At 56.9% G+C, this 17688-nt stretch overlaps 2 protein-coding genes across 2 annotated transcripts in view; both read left to right on the top strand.

The window, feature by feature from the left end:
- Nucleotides 1-6021: 6021 nt before the first annotated feature.
- SLC18A3 (solute carrier family 18 member A3) lies at nucleotides 6022-7620 on the top strand. The gene has a single exon (XM_010589287.3). The coding sequence runs from the start codon at nucleotides 6022-6024 to the stop codon at nucleotides 7618-7620; it is 1599 nt and encodes a 532-aa protein (XP_010587589.2).
- Nucleotides 7621-11753: 4133 nt separating this feature from the next.
- Nucleotides 11754-17688, top strand: part of CHAT (choline O-acetyltransferase) — a 63504-nt gene continuing 57569 nt past the window's right edge. The window contains exons 1-2 of the mRNA XM_023547168.2: nucleotides 11754-11957; nucleotides 16976-17167. Coding sequence (XP_023402936.1) covers nucleotides 11892-11957; nucleotides 16976-17167 — 258 coding nt within the window. The 5' untranslated portion in view covers nucleotides 11754-11891. The remainder of the gene's footprint in view (nucleotides 11958-16975; nucleotides 17168-17688) is intronic.

Raw genomic sequence — 17688 nt, 5'->3', positions numbered from 1 at the left:
CCAGGAGTGGGTGCCCCACCCACACATGCTGCAACCAACACCAAACTGCTTCTCTGCAGAAATATGGCTGTTTCTCCTCAGTGGGGCCAGGTGTCTTGGGGAAGCAACAAATGGCAAGACCCTGGAATTCACTCTGCCCGAGGACCTTCTCAGAAATAAGGCCAGGCTGGGCTGATGACTCCCTCTACAGCAGTGCCCTTCACTACCCACCCAAGACCCTCACACACACCAGCCCTCACCTGGCCCTAGGGCTGGCTGGCTATCCCTATTCCCACACACATACTCCCATTCACCAGGGCTGCCTGGGTCCCCAGTGAGCTCCTCCTACGGCACAGGTCCAGGACGGAACAGACTGTTCCATCAGACTGAGGCCACAGCTGTATCTAGTGGATAAAATGAGAAAAAAGTTGTCAGCCAGAAATCACCAAGCAGTCTCCATCCATACAAAATGACAATTAAGCTCATACTAAGTGTCAGGCATGGGGACATTGGTGATTCAGTGGTAGAATTCTTTCCTTCCAGGAGGGATTCCCAGTCAATTCAGCTACCACCCATCTGCCAGTGGAGGCTGGCATGTTGCTTTGATGCTAGTTTTCAGCAGAGCTTCCAAACTAAGACGGACTAGGAAGAAAGGCTTTGAAATCTATTTCCAAAAGTCAGCCAGTGAAAACCCTATGGATGACAATGGTCATCTGATCGGCAACTAATCATGGCAATGATGCAGGACTGGACAGCTTGTAGCTCCATTGTGCATGGGGGTGCTAAGAGTCAGGGGCCAATCCCACAGCTCCTAACCAACAAGTGTAAGGCACCGAGCCTGATACTTTCAAATAAGTTGTCTCATAACCTTCAGGAGTCCTGAAGCAGGACCACAAAATGGTCAGAGCTGGCTGTTGGAGCTAGAATGCCTGAGTATGAGTCTTGTCTCCACCCACTTGTGAGCTCTGTGACTTTGGGTAAACTACTTGGTCTCAGTGTCCTTGTCTATAAAAAGGTAATATGGACAGTCCCTACCTCATAAGGCTGGTGAGAGGATTAAATGAGATAATACTTGTAAAATGCTAAGAACACTGCCTGCCACAGATTAAGCCCTTCTATGTGTCTAATTAATTGTGCTTATGAGAAACCTCCACTTAGGCCAAGAGGAAGTCATTTGAACAGAACAAGGGGACATTGTGTGGTTTAAAGTCAGGAAAGGTGAGCGTCACGGTTGTATCCTTTCACCATACATATTGCTGAGCAAATAATCCAAGAAGCTGGACTGTATGAAGAAGAACTCACCATCAGCGTTGGTGGAAGACTCGTTAACAACCTCGTTATGCAGGTGACACAACCTTGCTTGCTGAAAGTAAAAGAGCTTGAAGCACTTACTGATGAAGATCAAAGACTTCAGTATGGATTGCACTTCAACATAAAGAAAACAAAAATCCTCACAATTGCACCAATAAGCACCATCACAATAAACAGGGAAAAGATTGAAGTTGTCAAGAATTTCATTTTACTCGGATCCACAATCAACACCCATGGAAGGAAGTAGCAGTCAAGAAATCAAACGACATATTGTACTGGGCAAATCTGCTGCAAAAGACCTCTTTAAAGTGTTAAAAAGCAAAGATGTCAGCTTGAGGACTAAGGTGGGCCTGGCCCAAGCCATGGTATTTTCAATCGCCTCATATGCATGTGAAATCTGGACAATGAATAAAGGAAACTGCAGAAGAATTAATGCGTTTGAATTATGGTGTTGATGAAGAATATTAAATATACCATGGACTGCCAAAAGAACGAACAAATCTATCTTGGAAGAAGTACAGCCAGAACGTTCCTTAGAAGGGAGGGTGGTGAGACTTTGTCTCATACACTTGGACATGTTATCAGGGGGGGACAGCCCCTTGGAGGAGGGCATCATGCCTGGTAAAGTAGAAGGTCAGTGCAAAAGAGGAACGCCCTCAACAAGACAGGCTGACACAGTGGCTGCAACAGTGGGCTCAGGCACGGCAACACTTATGAGGCTGGCACAGGACGCGGCGGCGTTTCGTTCTGTTGTACGTGGGGGCGCTATGAGTCAGAGCTGGCCCAACAGCATCTGACAACAACAGCGTGTATAGTAAGTAAATTCCTTCCTTTACCCATTCAGCTTACATCAAGTACCAGTTATGTACCTAGCAGCAACAGTTTCTATATCTGGTTGAGAAAGGAGAGAAAACTGTTTCCTTGTTATCCTGTGGGATTGGATTGGAAGTTTTTTCTGTAAGGTACGCTCAGACAAGGGAGTTCAGGAAAGGAATTTACCAAGAGGTCAGTTTGGTGCAGTGGTTAAAAGCTGGGCTGCTAACAGAAAGATCAACGGTTTGAAGTTACCAGCTGCCACAAGGGAAAGATGTGACAGTCTGCGAGTAAAGATTTACAACCTTGGAAACACTATGGGGCAGTTCTACACTGTCCTGTGGGGTCACTGTGAGTAGGAATCTACTCGTTGGGTTTAGTTTTCAGTTTAAGGGGAAGCCGACAGGAGCAGGAAGATGGAGGGACCGTGGCCCTCTTCCGAGGCTGGCTAGCTAGCAAGTGGCAGAGCCCGGTGGCCAGCACCACGGACAGCTCCCTGCACTACAAGGCAGAAACTCAGGTTGTCCCCAAGTCCTGCCCTGCTCCAGCACTAACGTTTGGTTGAAGGGCATCCTTGCCCATCCCCCATCCTAATCTCTGGGGCTGCTGATGGATGAAGGTTGCCTTCTGAACTGGACAGTGGGGAGTGAGGAGTTTGTGTCTTTGGGACCTCCTCCCGTGGGTCTTCATCTCCCCCTCTTCTTTACATTGCCAGGGTGTGTCCACTTTGTGGAGCAGCAACAGCACAATGAGGCACAGGTCACAGGGGGCCAGCATGAGGACCACAAGACAGGCTTCAGCCTGGGTTTACATCCAGGTTCTGCTGCTGGTATCTGGGCCTGCCCTCATCTGTAGGACGGGGGAAATATCACCTACATGGCAGCAGGATAGAGTGAGGACTAAGTAAAAAAGCATAAACGATGCTCCTGGTACAAAGTAAGGGCTTAATAAATGAGTTTGCTTCCTGCCATAGGGGTTTGAGGACCAAAGAGGTAGGCCTGAGCCCAGAAGTGACTTGGCTTAATGCTCAGGAACCACCATGAATTATGTGGGCCAGAGGGCTGGGAGAATGGGGCCTGCCACCTTGCAGGCCCTGGGAAAAGTTACTGCTCACAAAGATTTCACTGTTCTCAATCATGGACAGAAAACTTCTGCCTCAAATCCTTTTCCCCCTTCTTGAATCTAACAGGGCAAGCAATAAATAATCATAATTGTTGTAACACTAAAAAATATAGTCATTGTTCTGTAGGGTGGAAGACTGCACCTTTAAAAGCCTCATAACACGAGAGGGAGAAGAACCCAGAGGTCTCAAACTCAGCTGGTCAGGCAGGTGACAGGAATGTGAGAAACTAGCTTGGGGGAGAGGGGGAGGTGGTTGGTGAGAGTGCGTACGCACTGACTAAAGGTCTTCAAATAAAATTTAAGATAATTCTCCTACCCAAACAAAGCCCTTCTGCAGCTCTGGGCCTGCAGAGGGTTGCAGTGAGGGGCCTCTTACCTAATTCCTTACTTGACACAGGCCAAGGCTTGGGCCCAGAGTGGGGCTGTGACTAGCACAAAGCCGCCTATGGGGGCTCTTCCCTGTCTCTGACGGAACTGCAGACAGAGGGCGGTGTGGCCATTGCAGAGCACATGCTGCCAACTCCCTAAGTGGATGTCTTTCTCTGCCTGGGTGGGTGGAAAGATTTGGCAAGAGGTGGCAAGGCTGCTTGCCTTTTCACCCTCATGCTCTCGTCTCCATCACTTCATCCCACAGCTGTCTTAGGGACAGAAGCCAAGTTTCCAACGCCCTCTGGGCCCCACCAGTCAGGACAGAGCCCAGGCTTACAATACCCACCTAACCAGAGGAAGCAGCTAGGAAGCCAGTGTGTCAGGGGCATTTCACCTGCCCTTCACAAATCCCACAACTATAAAATGAAGATAGCACAGGACATTATACAGATAATAACAATAGCAAGTACTCACATCTCTCCTACTGTGTGTCAGCCACCCTGAGCAGCAGGTACTATTATTACCCTGTTTTACAGATAAGGAAACTGAGGGGCAGAGAAGAGAAGTAATTCCCCCAGGCATCCCTAACTTGTAAGTGCCAGAGCCGGGCGTCACCTCAATTGTCTGCCTCTAAAGCCACGTGTTTTGCACTGCACCGTTGTACCCCTGGGGAGTGGGGAGCCCGGCGGGGTGGATCTAATGCTACTTTGCTTTTGAGTCCAGAAGAATGGGGAGGCTCCTGACTCTGGAAAAGAAAGACAGACTAATTTCAGCAACAAAAGCCCCTCAACCGATCCACCTGCTACAGAGCCCCTCGCCTGCCAGCCCGCCCGCGGACCAGGGCACAGGCTCCGTCTGCCATCCAGGGTCAGCTCTCCCCTGGGTATGCATCAGGCCCAGCGCACAGCCTGGGCGGCTCCCGTTTGTCTCTTGAGAACTGGGCGCCTCAGCGGAGCGGCCCTCACGGAAGGTGAGCCTCGGATGAAATCAAAGCTGCTGGGCCCTTCTCGGAGAGTAGGCAGAGCGCCCGCGTGGGGTTTCCTACAGCTCTTAGAGAGGACCCCGGCAACGTCACTCCGGGAGCCCACCCTGATTTTAGAGGCGGCACAATCTAGCTCTGAAGATGGGGGGGGGGGGACCGGGAGAAGGAAAAAGGGGCGGGGCCTCGCGGGAAAGGATAGAGGGCTTGGCCCCGTGGGAAGAGGCCTGGGGAGGAAAGGGAGGGGAGGGGGAGCTGCGGGACCTGGACAGTTAGAGCGAAGAGAAGTCCAGGCTGGGGAAGCGAGGCGGGGCAGTGCGGGACGGTGCCCTGGGTGGGGGCGAGGAGACCTCTCCCCTCCATCTCCAGATGCTTAGTCGGAATTCGCTGCCGTGACAATCTCCCAAAGGGCCCCTTGGTCGGAACCCGGCCCAGCAGTCCCTGCGCCTCCCTCTCCCTTCCCCCGGGGTGAATGGGTCCAGGGGCGGGGCCAGAGAAAGGGTTGGGGGGTCCGTGCTTGGCGCTTCTCTGATCGCAGCTGGCACTTCAGCTGCGAGAACAGATGGACGCAGCCGCGGCTCACCTCGGGGGCTCCCTGCCCGCTGTGTGCCGAGATACAGGCTGAGGCGGAGATCTCGAGCCTCCGGCGCCCCCTTCTCCTGCCGGGCCGCGGGGAGCCGGCCGCCTAGCTCCCTTCCCCTGGGGAGAAGAGCGAGCGTTGACCCCGCGGGTCCCGGAACTGGGGGTAAAGAGCTCGCTCCTCGCGCGGTGCACCCATCCCCAGGGGCTTGGCCAGGACTCTTTCTGCACCAAGACCCCTTCCTGGGGCTTTCAGCCCTGGCACATCTGGGGAAGAGACCCCCGCCCGGCCGCACCCCGCCCTCGGCCCCCGCCCCGCCGACGTCGCATTAGCATGAGCGACGCAAGTGGCCGGGGCACCACTCGGGGGCCGGGACTCGCCGCGTCACAGCCCCGAGTGGAAAGGAAAAAAGAGGAGGCGGCGGAGGAGGAGGCAAGAGCCGACGCGAGGGGAGGGGAGCGCCGCGGCGGGGCGAGGAAGCGAGCTGGCGGCCAGCAGCAGCATGCCCCTCGGCCCGCGCAGGCGGCCTCTTAGCGCGGCGGGGGTGGCTCCTGGCGCGCACCGGGCGCAGCACACTCGGTCTCCAGCCCCGGCCCCTCCGCACGCCCGCCACCCCGGCCGCTCCTGAGTCCAGCGGCTCCGGATCCCGGGCTCGGCTCGGAGCAGCGGCGGCGGCGGCTAGTCGTACCGGATCCTCGCCTTTTCCGGGGTGAGGGGCCATGAGCCTTGCGGCCACCTGAGGCACAGAGGGATCTGTGCCGCGCGGACCGCGCCCTGAAATCTCGCACCTTCCTCTGTGCACTGTGGGGCGCCCGCGTCCCGCCTGGCGGAGGCGTCCTAGGCAGAGCGGTGGGGAGGGGTGGGGGCCATGGAGCCCGCGGAGCCGGCCGGCCAGGCCCGGGCGGCGGCCACCAAGCTGTCGAACGCGGTGGGCACGGCGCTGCAGGAGCCCAGGCGACAGCGGCGCCTGGTGCTGGTCATCGTGTGTGTGGTGCTGTTGCTGGACAACATGCTGTACATGGTCATCGTGCCCATCGTGCCCGACTACATCGCCCACATGCACGGGGGCAGCGAGAGCCTCACACCAACCCCAGAGGTGTGGGCGCCCACCACGCTGCCGCCCACTCCAGCCAATGCCAGCGCCGCCACCGCCAACACCTCGGCGCCCCCGACAGCTGGGTGGCCCTCCAGGTCGGTCCTGCGGCCTCGCTATCCCACGGAGAGCGAGGACATGAAGATTGGGGTGCTGTTCGCCTCCAAGGCCATCCTGCAGCTGCTGGTGAACCCCCTGAGCGGGCCCTTCATCGACCGCATGAGTTACGACGTGCCGCTGCTCATTGGCCTGGGTGTCATGTTCGCCTCCACGGTGCTGTTCGCCTTTGCGGAGGACTACGCCACACTGTTCGCCGCGCGCAGCCTGCAGGGCCTGGGATCGGCCTTCGCAGACACGTCCGGCATCGCCATGATCGCCGATAAGTATCCCGAGGAGGCCGAGCGCAGCCGCGCGCTGGGCTTGGCGCAGGCCTTCATCAGCTTCGGCAGCCTAGTGGCGCCACCCTTCGGGGGTATTCTCTATGAGTTCGCCGGCAAGCGAGTGCCCTTCCTTGTGCTCGCTGCCGTGTCGCTGCTCGACGCGCTGCTGCTGCTGGCCGTAGCCAAGCCCTTTTCCGCCACAGCGCGGGCGCGGGCCAACCTGCCGGTGGGCACGCCCATCCACCGCCTCATGCTGGACCCCTACATCGCCGTGGTGGCTGGCGCGCTCACCACCTGTAACATTCCGCTCGCCTTCCTCGAGCCTACCATCTCCACGTGGATGAAGCACACGATGGCGGCGTCCGAGTGGGAGATGGGCATGGCCTGGCTGCCCGCCTTCCTGCCGCATGTGCTAGGCGTCTACCTCACCGTGCGCCTGGCGGCGCGCTATCCACACCTGCAGTGGCTGTATGGCGCGCTAGGGCTGGTTGTGATCGGCGCCAGCTCCTGCGTCGTGCCAGCCTGCCGCTCCTTCGGGCCGCTAGTGGTCTCGCTTTGCGGCCTCTGCTTCGGCATCGCGCTGGTAGACACGGCGCTGCTGCCCACACTCGCCTTCCTTGTGGATGTGCGCCACGTCTCTGTCTATGGCAGCGTTTACGCCATTGCCGACATCTCCTATTCCGTGGCCTACGCGCTCGGGCCCATTGTGGCCGGCCACATCGTGCACTCACTGGGCTTTGCGCCACTCAGTCTAGGCATGGGCCTGGCCAACCTGCTCTACGCGCCGGTCCTGCTGCTGCTGCGCAACGTGGGCCTTCTAACGCGCTCCCGCTCCGAGCGCGACGTGCTGCTCGACGAGCCGCCGCAGGGGCTGTACGATGCCGTGCGCTTGCGTGAGCGCCCAGTTCGGGGCCCGGACGGCGCGCCGGGCAGCCCGCCTGGCCCCTTAGAAGAGTGTGAGGACGACTACAACGACTGCTACACCCGCAGCTAGTAGCCCGGTTCTTCCTCTGGGTCGCCCCTACGGCCCCAGTAAAGGTGGCTGCCTTGCGAGCGCACTGGCCAACTCCGCCTTAGGGACCGCCCCCTCCAGCGAGTACCCCAGCCCCTCCCCCTTCTTGGCTACCCCTGCCCCAGTTCCCTCTAGGTGCCCCTTTCTGCCCCACCCCCTCGCTTGTCTAACAGGGCGTGAAGCATCAAAGCACGAGAAGCGAAAGTGCTCCTTGCAGGGGTGAAGAAGCGCACAAGCCTACACCTCGGGGCTCCCCTGTAGTAGAGCCATGCGTCCGTCTGTCTTTTCTTCCATTCCTCCCAGTGCCAACTTCGCCCACTAGCACCGCGGTGCCTCCAGCACAAATCAATAAACCATGTCTGTCGGAGACAGAGTCTCTTTCCTGGTGGAAGTGGGCGGCCAGGCACAGGGCCCCGGGCAAAGGGGAGGTTGAAGTGGGTCTCCAAGGCCCAATCCAGGCATGAGCGCGGCGGGCGCCTGGGGAGCCTACGGCTCTTTTGCTACCTGAAAAAGGGAATAGATATTCAAAAGGGGCTCTCACCCACGGAGACTCCTGGCGCACCCCCCTTCCCTGTCAGCCTGTGGGTCCTCACACAGCCGGGTCCTCCTAGGGCCCCGGCAGCGCCGGATCCGACCTAGCTGCGGGAGGGGAGGGGAGCCCGAGGACCCACGTCTGGAGAGTGTGTCAGGCCCCGCCCGTCAAGGACACGCCCTGCACCAGCCCCAGAGCTCAGAAGCTCCCCGCTGGGGTTCACATCGGGCTGTGAGTCCTTCTCGGTCCAGGCTCCCAGAGAGGAGTAGGGGCTGAGCTGTTCCGGGCAGAGGAAGAAAAACGGGCCCCATCTTTCAGGGCTGGACCTCTGGATGAGCGAGTGTGTGGTGTGTGTGTTCGTTAGAGAACTAGCTGTGGTGGGTCTGGGCTCTCCGCGGGAGATCGCGCTGTGTCCCAGCAGGCGGGCGCGGGTTTGAGTAGGAACCCAAGGGCATGCGAGTTTGGGAGCTGGTGCCAAGCGCCCCCGCCCCTCGACCCCGCCCCCACCCCGGCAGTGGAAGCCGCCACCCAGGACTGTCAGCGAAGTCTGTAAGGCCGACGCAGTCCCGCCCGTAGTCCGGAAGCCCCAGGCCGCGTTTACGGCCAGTCCCGGAGCCCGCAGCCTGATGAAGGCCCCAAGGGGTTCGGATTCCAGAGTGGAGAGACCGCGGAGTCCGGGTCCGTCTGTGCGTTAGACCGCGCCTGCGGCGGGTCCGCACTGCTGCTGTGCACGTCTGTTCTTGGTCTGCGTGTGGGGCTGTGGTCGTGTGTGGGGACCTGTCTCTGGAAGGGGGGGGGCTTTTGTCTGGAGGGAGTGTCAGCCTCAGGCTGCGTGTCCCTGTGCACCCCCAAGTCTGTCGTCAGGGTCAGCCTGTCTGTACTACCCCCCACCCCCACCCCCACGGTGCCAGCGGTGATGGGATGGGAAGAGAAAAGGAGAGGAGATCCCGTGGTGATCAGCTAACGGGATGATTATTATTACTGTTTTGAAAGGGACGGCAGCGGGGTTGGAGCCCAGCTGGGGGGGTAGGGAGGGCAGAGGTTTCCTCCGGCCTCCCCAGGGCTGGAGGCCGGGCTAATGGGGTTGGGTGAGCCGGGATGCGAGGATGGGGGAAAGCCGGCTGGGGGCCACTGGCATGGGCGGGCCAAGGTTCTGCGCCCCCTTCTCGGGTCTGGATTCCGCCGTCCAGCTCACGAGCCGGTCCGCGGCGCCGTCCAGGCTGGTCCGAGAGCCCCCTCGCCCCCGACCCCCGGCGGGTAGTGCGAGGCTGGGGCGGGAGAACCGAGGACCCAGAGAGAGAAAGGGGGGAGGGATGGGAGAGAGAAGAAAGAGAGCGAGGAGGCAGGGCGGCGGCGGGAGGGGCGGGGAGGCGCGGCCGGCCAGCTCGGGCCAGTCGGGCGGCGGCGGGCACCGGGCTCAGGCGACAGTCCCCTCCGCCGCGCTGCCGCCGCTCACACCCTGCCCGCGGCCCGGTCCGGCGGGTGCAGCTCGGTGGCGGCCGCCGCGAAGGAGCGGGAGGGAGCAGGTGAGGCGGGCAGGGCGGTGGAGCGCGGCTCACGGGCGGGTGCGGGTGGGGAAGGAGGTTCGGCCCAGGCGCCGCGCTGAGGCTGGGAGGCCCCAGGCCCGGCGAAGCCCTGTGGGTCCCGGGCAGCCGCGGCCGTCGGGGCCAGGCTGAGGGCGGCGGCGGCGGCGGTGCTGCTCGCAGATGAGAAGTTCGGAGGAAGGGCTTGGGGAGCTTGATCGTCACGTCCCGGTGGTTTTCGATCTCACTTCACCTGGACCCCTCCGCTAACTGCCGAGGTGGTTCTTTCTGAGCTCTGTGGGCCTTGCCCAGACCCCCCAAAGTGCTGGCGCAGGGGCGGAGAGCCAGAGGTGGCTGCGGGTGCCAATTCCGAGCGGGGTGGTAGGAGGTCCCTGGAGCGCTCAGACAGCCTGAGCTGCGGGGCCGGGCTGGGACTGGGCTTCCAGAGCAGAACTGGGACCCTTCCTGGCAGCCTTTGAAGCCAGGCCAGCGGGAGCAGGGACTGGACCTGAGGGCACCAGGCAGACAGAAAGAAGCCCTCTGGGCGCTGGTACTCAAGGGCCAAGGAGGAGGGGAAGCTTGCAGGCCGGGAGCAAACGCTCTCCCTTGGCCTCCGCGCTCCACTCCTCAGGCGCTGGGGATACCCCTAAGAAATCATTGCTCTCTGCTATGCCTCTCCAAGATGCAGGGTCTCTGAAGCCAGACTAGTGTCTTGTCTCTGTGGCTCTGGTACCCAGGCCAAAGCAAGAGAAGGCATCGGCCTCGTGGGGCCCCAGGGCTACTAGCGATCAGACCCAGCCCTCACTGCCCCAAGGAAACACCACCGAGCGGGGCCTAGATTCCGTTGCTTTTGCTCTGAGGGTCCAGGCAGTCCCTGTGCTTCGCGGTGCGGCGCGGCGGGCCAGGAGACCCCTGCAGTTCGGAGTGCCCCTGCTCGGTGCCTGCGAGCTCCCTACATTCGCTGACCAGAGACACCAGGTAGCCTCAGGCTCCTCGGTCTTTGGACCCTTGTCATCCACCTTTCTGGATGTTCCACCTTGGAGGGGAACTGGGTGGTGGAATGGGAAAAGTATCAACTCTGGACTCTTGGGGGAGAGTAGGGTTAGGCTCTTGGGGGAGTAGGGTTAGGTGGTGGAAATCCTGTGTGTGTGTCTCTGCAGGCGTAAGTTGTGGGGGATCTCGGCGGGAAACAGGTTGGGTGGCACCGGCAGTAAAAACTGGCCTTTACTCATCTTGACTTCGCCCACTGCTACTGCAACTTCTAAAGTAATTCGAGCTCTCCCCGCTGGGCCAGTGGTCTCCCAGGGCCCCAGCTGCTCACCTTCCCTGCACCTCACTCTTCAGCATCCCCCATATTTCAGCTACCAACACTGGGAGCCTACAGACCAAAGGCTGTCCGAGTCCCCAGCTCCTCTGCCAGGTCCCAGGGTCCTCTCCACTCTGGTCACAGGCTGGACTCCCAATCAGCCCAGGGTGCATCCTGGATCCCAGGGCCTTAAAGATCCCTGTATGCACCCATTCACTCGTTTATTTATTTATTCATACACACGTGCCTGCCTGCATTCCTTTGTTTACTCAGCTAACAAACATTGGTCCTTCTACATGCTGGGCCCCTTGCTAGGTCCCAGAGATGAAGCACTGAACACGGCAGGTATGGTATGACTCTCATGGAGCTCACGGTCTAAAGGGAAGGAGAATGTAATCAGCAAAGCACACACCTATTGGAACTCCCAGGCAGGAACACAAGTGCTCTGCCAACAACCCCTGATGGAGGCGGAGGTGGAGGTGTGGCCAGCTGGGAGTCGATCAGAGCAGGCAAGCCCAGCCCTGCTCTCTCGAACACTGCCCCAAGGTGGTCTCTGGGATGGCTGGGCTGGACCAGGAGTGGCAGCAGCCTTGTGAGAGCAAGTCCCAGGTGGAGACTCACTTCAGGACCCACCCTCTCCCATTTGGGGGTTCAGAGAGGGCATGTAGTCAGGGGGACTGGTCCAGGGATCAGGAGATTTGGGCTGGCCTGCAATATGGTCCCTGTATACTCCTGTCCCTCTCTGGCCTCCTCACAGGTTGGGGTGCAGTAGGGGGTCACAGGTTGGTGATGAAGGGGTCATGGCAAGTTTACGTGGCTGTTATGGTGATAACCCTCCTTCTCTCTGTCCCCAGGTCTGCACCTCTGCTTCCCCAGACCCAGAGTTCCCAAGATGCCCATCCTGGAGAAAGTCCCCCATCAGACGGTGGCAAAACCTGCCAGTGGTGCAGAGGAGCCTGTGAGTGACCTCTGAGGCTCCCCCTCCCCCCATGCCCGCTTTCCGCACGCACATGCCTTGACTCCTAGAACAGTCCTGAGAGGGACTGGCCCCAGCACTTGCCTGGTCCTCAGCCCTGCCCTCTTCCAGGCATGAGGCCCAGGCAATAGCCCTGCTCTGAGCATGCTGAGGGTCCTGGGAGGGCCTGGAGGGGCTGGGAGTGGCCTCAGGGGGTGCTGATGGAATGCTGATGGTGACACCTTCCTAATCAAGGTCAGAAAGAGGCCTTGACCTGGGTCAGGTACCTGTCTTTTCTCCCAGGGCTGCTCACCACCTCCAGTGGGCCCAGCACTGGTGGCTTAGAAGGGTGCTCCCCCTATCCCAAAGCTCATCTCCCCACTCCAGTGGCTTTGAGCTCAATGGGGTTGCTGTAAGGCCAGGCAAGGGGAAGGCTCATCCTCCACCCCAATCTCTGCCCAGCCAGCCCCGCTTGGTGTGGCTGGTTCACCTGGAGCCTTAGGCACACCTTCCCCACTGGCTGGAGATGAAGCCACCGCACCCCAGGCAGGTATCCTCCCTTTTAATCTTCTCTTTTAATTGTGTTTTGGGTGAAAGTTTACACAGCATATTAGTTTCCCATTTAACAATTTTTATACAGACTGTTCCGTGACACTGGTTACATTTTTCACAATGTGTCAACATTTTAATTATTTCTAGACTGTTCTGTTTCCATTAATCTAGAGTCCCTGCCTCTCTTCACCTCCTCATCTTTGTTTTAGGGTAAATGTTGACCATTTGGTCTTGCATAGTTTGTTGTTTATAGGCACACATTCCTCTTGTATGTAACTGCTTATTTTATGGATCAATACATTATTTGGCTGAAATGTGACCTCTGAGATTGGTTTCAGGTCCAGTTTCAAAGGGTATCTCAGGGTGACAGTCTCAGGGTGTCCTCTAGTCACTATTGGACCAGTAAGCATGGTTTTTTGTTTGTTTGTTTTTTTAGTAATTTTGAGTTTTGTTCTACATTTTTCTCCCTTTCCATGTGGGACCTTCCATTGTGTACCTGGTCAGAATGGTTGGTAGTTGTACCAGGCACCATCTAGTTCTTCTGGCCTCAGGCTAGATGAGGCCATGGTTCATGTGGGTTATTAGTCCTGTGGACCAGTTTCTTCTTTGAGCATTTGGTTTCATTCATTTTCTTTTGTTCCAGAAGAGTAGAGAGCAATAGTTGCATCTTAGATGGCTGCTCACAAGCTTTTAAGACCCCAGACACCACGCACCGAACTAGGATGTAGATTACCATCTTTATGAACTGTGTTATGCCAATTGACTGAGTTGTCCCGTGAGACTATGGTCCCAAGCCTTCACACCCAGTAAACCAATACCTTAAGATGTTTGGTTATGTCAGGGAAGTCTCTGTAACTGTGCCCCCTGTGAGAGTAGCACCTCTTATCTCCAAGGCCTGACACATGCTAGTCCCTCTGCCACAAATGCCTTCTTGCCACCCTCCTCCCCCACTTTTGCTTGAAGCCTTGACCATAGCTCTCTGGCTCCTCCCCACCCCACCCCGCCCAAGTTGCTCCCCAAGTTCCATAGGCTCTGCAGTTCTCCAACACCTCTGTTCCTTCTGGTCTCAAGCATGTCTCACCCTTTGGCTTCCTTGAGAGTAGGCCTGTCTCTCCATCATTCCTTCCAAGAACTGATCAGGAAATGTGTTTTTACTGAGACCCCAAAGTCCAAAAACCCTCGTTAGTTCAAGTCCCTGTCTCTGGCCCCAGGCCTTGGCCAGAAGCCACTGAGAGTTTGGGGTGGGATCTCACAGGGCTGGACATAGAATTGAGATGTCCCACCTCAGTCGTTTTTACCTATCGCATGACTTTCTATTACTCTAAGCTGAATCCCAGCTCACTGTCAGAGACCTGAAAAGGGTGGTCTGCTCCTAGAAGCGGTGCCAGGCCACCAGCTGGGCAGGGCTTTCTGTAGATGCTTGTCCACCTACCTACCACTCAACTTCCCCAGTCCCCAAGAGAAGGAGGAGGGTACCAGAGCGCTAGATAGGGATCTGATCCTTCTGGGAGTGGGTTTGGCAGCCTGGGGTGCTGCCCAGACCCATCTGGAGTCATTCCCAGGCCAGAAGCTTCCGCAGTGACCCTGACACCCTCATCTCCCCCAGGGCAGTGAACTGTAGAGACAGGATCAGGCGGGCGGAGATTCTGTTCATATATCAGTGCATACACACACATGACACAATCCTCCGCCTCTGCCCAGGGCTGTGTGGGGTCTCCAGGGTGCAGCCAGTGTGAGCAGACCTGAGACGTGCTCTCAGAGGGGCCCTGCACTTCTGCAGCCACCCCCACCGCCCCACAGAGGAGGAAACTCCTGGTAGTAGGTGACCCAGCAGCAGCCAACTTTTTGAAGATTAACCAAAAATATTAAAAGTTTTCCTATTATGATCAGCTAAGTGAGGGAGAGAGTCCTTGAGTGGTGCAAATGATTAATGCTCTCAGCTGCTGCTAGAAGGACTGAAGGTTCAAGTCCACCCAGAGGTTCCTCGCAAGAAAGTCCTTGTGATCTACTTCTGGAAAACCCTGTGGAGCACAGCTCGTCTTCGTCACACACGGGGCCTCCACGTACATGAACTGACCCCACAACATGGAGCACAGCTCCTCTTCATCACCCACGGGGCCTCCACGTGCATGAACTGACCCCACAGCATGGAGCACAGCTCGTCTTCATCACACCTGGGGCCTCCGCGTACATGAACTGACCCCACAGCATGGAGCACAGCTCGTCTTCGTCACCCACGGGGCCTCCACGTGCATGAACTGACCCCACAGCATGGAGCACAGCTCGTCTTCATCACACCTGGGGCCTCCACGTACATGAACTGACCCCACGACACGGAACACAGCTCTTCTTCGTCACACCTGGGGCCTCCACATACATGAACTGACCCCACAACACGGAGCACAGCTCTTCTTCGTCACACCTGGGGCCTCCAAGTACATGAACTGACCCCACAACACGGAGCACAGCTCTTCTTCGTCACACCTGGGGCCTCCACGTACATGAACTGACCCCACAACATGGAGCACAGCTCTTCTTCGTCACACCTGGGGCCTCCACGTACATGAACCGACCCCACAACATGGAGCACAGCTCTTCTTCGTCACACCTGGGGCCTCCACATACATGAACTGGCCCCACAACAAGTAGCTTAAGTGATGGAGAAGGAAAGGGAGGGGATGGAAAAGGAAGCAAAGGGAGAAAGTGAGAGAATGATCAAGGAGACAGGAGCAATACAGAGGTTGGACAAAGACTGGATTGCTGGTCCCAGCCCTGCCACCAAACTGCTGTGTGACCTTGGACTAATCCCTACACTCTCTGGGCCTCAGTTTCCTTATCTGTAAATGGAACAAAAACCCCTGCTGTGGCTAAGTCACAAAATTGTTGAAAACACAGATGAGATCCTGTGTGAACACAAACAGCAAACGGGGAAGCACAGTGTCCATATGGGGAGTACAGGGTGGGGCTCTCTGCCCAGACTCCACCCACACTCTGGGGGCCCTAGAGATGCCGGCTTTCCTCTTAGGAATTCCTCTAGACAGACAAGGACAGTAAGGATTTAACACTTTATGGCATGCTTATTTGGGGCTACTTGCTGACGTCGTGTAATTCTCTTGCATCCTTCTCTGGTGTCCTAGTCATCTAGTGCTGCTGTAACAAAAGTGCCACAAGTGGGTGGCTTTAACAAACAGAAATTTATTTTCTCACAGTTCAGGAGGCTAGAAGTCTGAATTCAGGGTGCCAGCTCTAGGGAAAAGCTTTCTCTTTCTGTCAGCTCTGGAGGAAAGTCCTTGTCTCTGTGAGCTTCTGCTCCTGGGCAATCTTCATGTGGCTTGGCATCTCTTTCCCCTCATTTCTGCTTCTTAGCTTGCTTGTTTAATCTCTTTTATATCTCAAAAGAAATTGACTCAAGATACACCATCCATTAATCCTGCCTCATTAACATAACAAAGACAACCCATTCCCAAATGGGATTATAACCACATGCATTAAAAAAAAAAAAAAAAACAAACATTGCTGCTGAGTCAATTCCAACTATAGCCACCCTATAGGACAGAGTAGAACTGCCCCATAGAGTTTCCGAGGAGCACCTGCTGGATTTGGACTGCTGACCTTTTGGTTAGCAGCCGTAACACGTAATCACTACACAACCAGGGTTTCCACTCCAGGCATAGAGGTTAGGAATTACAGCACATATTTTGGGGGACACAGTACAATCCATAACAGATAGGAATTGTTATTTCTGTCACATGGATGCAGAAGCTGAGGCTTGGACAGATTGGGGAGAGATTGAGCTCTCTCTTCCATGGATGGACGCCTGGAATGAAATGCCCCCACTTGCATTTGCTAACTCTGGCCTGGATTTAACAGGGAGCTCAGGGCATGAGTTACCTTCCCAGGAAACACAGAATTCTGGTCAACAGAGCAACACTGAGATGTGGCTCCTCCCATCCAAAAACATCACTTGCCTGTGCAAGTCTCTCCTCCAGAGTAGCATCCTATGTGCCCAAAGGATTCATTAGATTCTAGAGCTCCAGTTGGGGACAATTCCTAAATGAAGAGTGACCCTCAGACATCAGTACCAGGGATAGGACTATTTCATCGCAGCCCCATCCTTTATGGTTTATAAGCACCTTCCCATTACGTACCTCTGTGATTCTGTGAGAGGTGAGCTTATTAGCCCCATCTTATAGGGAAAGACACAGGCATGGAAAGGTGAGGTGACTTCAGGCTGGTCAGTGGCAGGTCAGGGTATGAACCCAGGTCTGTCTGATGCCAAGATCAAGGTTTTTTCTCTGCACTTGGTCCCCTCCGGGGGGTTGGGGAGGAGGGAGGCAGCAAACAGGAGCTCTGAAGTTGGTAATTCTGCTGCACTGTGTCTTAGAAACACACAGGTCCCAGGATAGAAAACAAGTATAGGGCAGATGGAGACAGACATTGGGGGCTCAAGCTTCGCCCTTCTCTTCCAGAGCCTACCCAAATTGCCAGTGCCCCCTCTGCAACAGACCTTGGCCACCTACCTGCGGTGCATGCGGCACCTGGTGCCTGAGGAGCAGTTTAGGAAGAGCCAGGCCATCGTGCAGCGGTTTGGGGACCCTGATGGCCTCGGTGAGGCCCTGCAGCAGAAGCTTCTGGAGCGGCGGGAGAAGACGGCCAACTGGGTGGGAGTTGTTAGGCTCCTGGGGCGGTGTGGGTGGCCTGGAAGTGGGCAGACTGGGGCAGACAATGGACCCATGCAGGAGGGGCAGGAGGCAGAAACAGGAGATAGATAGATGGGCTTGGATGGGGGGTGAAAAAGATTACAAGGATGGGGCAGATGGAGAGACAAGATTGGGGGGCAGATGGGAACAGACAGGGAACACGGATGGAGGAGAGATGGGATGGCAAAGGGTAAGAGTGAAGGACAGACCAGATGTGGGGTTGACAGCTAGAGATGGAGACAGAGAGAGGAAGAGATGGGGGTATACATGGAGATGGGGAGAGACAGAGGACAGATATGGGGGACACACAGGTAGACATGGATGGGGGCAGATAGAGATGGGGATGGGGAGAGATGGGGACAGATGGGGACACACAGGGGGACATGGATGGGGACAGATGGAGATAGAGATGGGGATGGGGAGAGATGGGGAACACACAGGGGGACATGGACGGGGCAGCAGAGGAAGAGGTAGGATGGGGA

The sequence above is a fragment of the Loxodonta africana genome, chromosome 16 (assembly GCF_030014295.1).
Source record: "Loxodonta africana isolate mLoxAfr1 chromosome 16, mLoxAfr1.hap2, whole genome shotgun sequence".
NCBI classification, from domain to species: Eukaryota; Metazoa; Chordata; class Mammalia; order Proboscidea; family Elephantidae; genus Loxodonta; species Loxodonta africana.
This window is presented reverse-complemented; position numbering and strand designations above follow the sequence as displayed.

Bases quoted from the DNA above. Each gene is read 5' to 3' on its own strand.
- SLC18A3 (XM_010589287.3), top strand. From the start codon at position 6,022: ATGGAGCCCGCGGAGCCGGCCGGCCAGGCCCGGGCGGCGGCCACCAAG.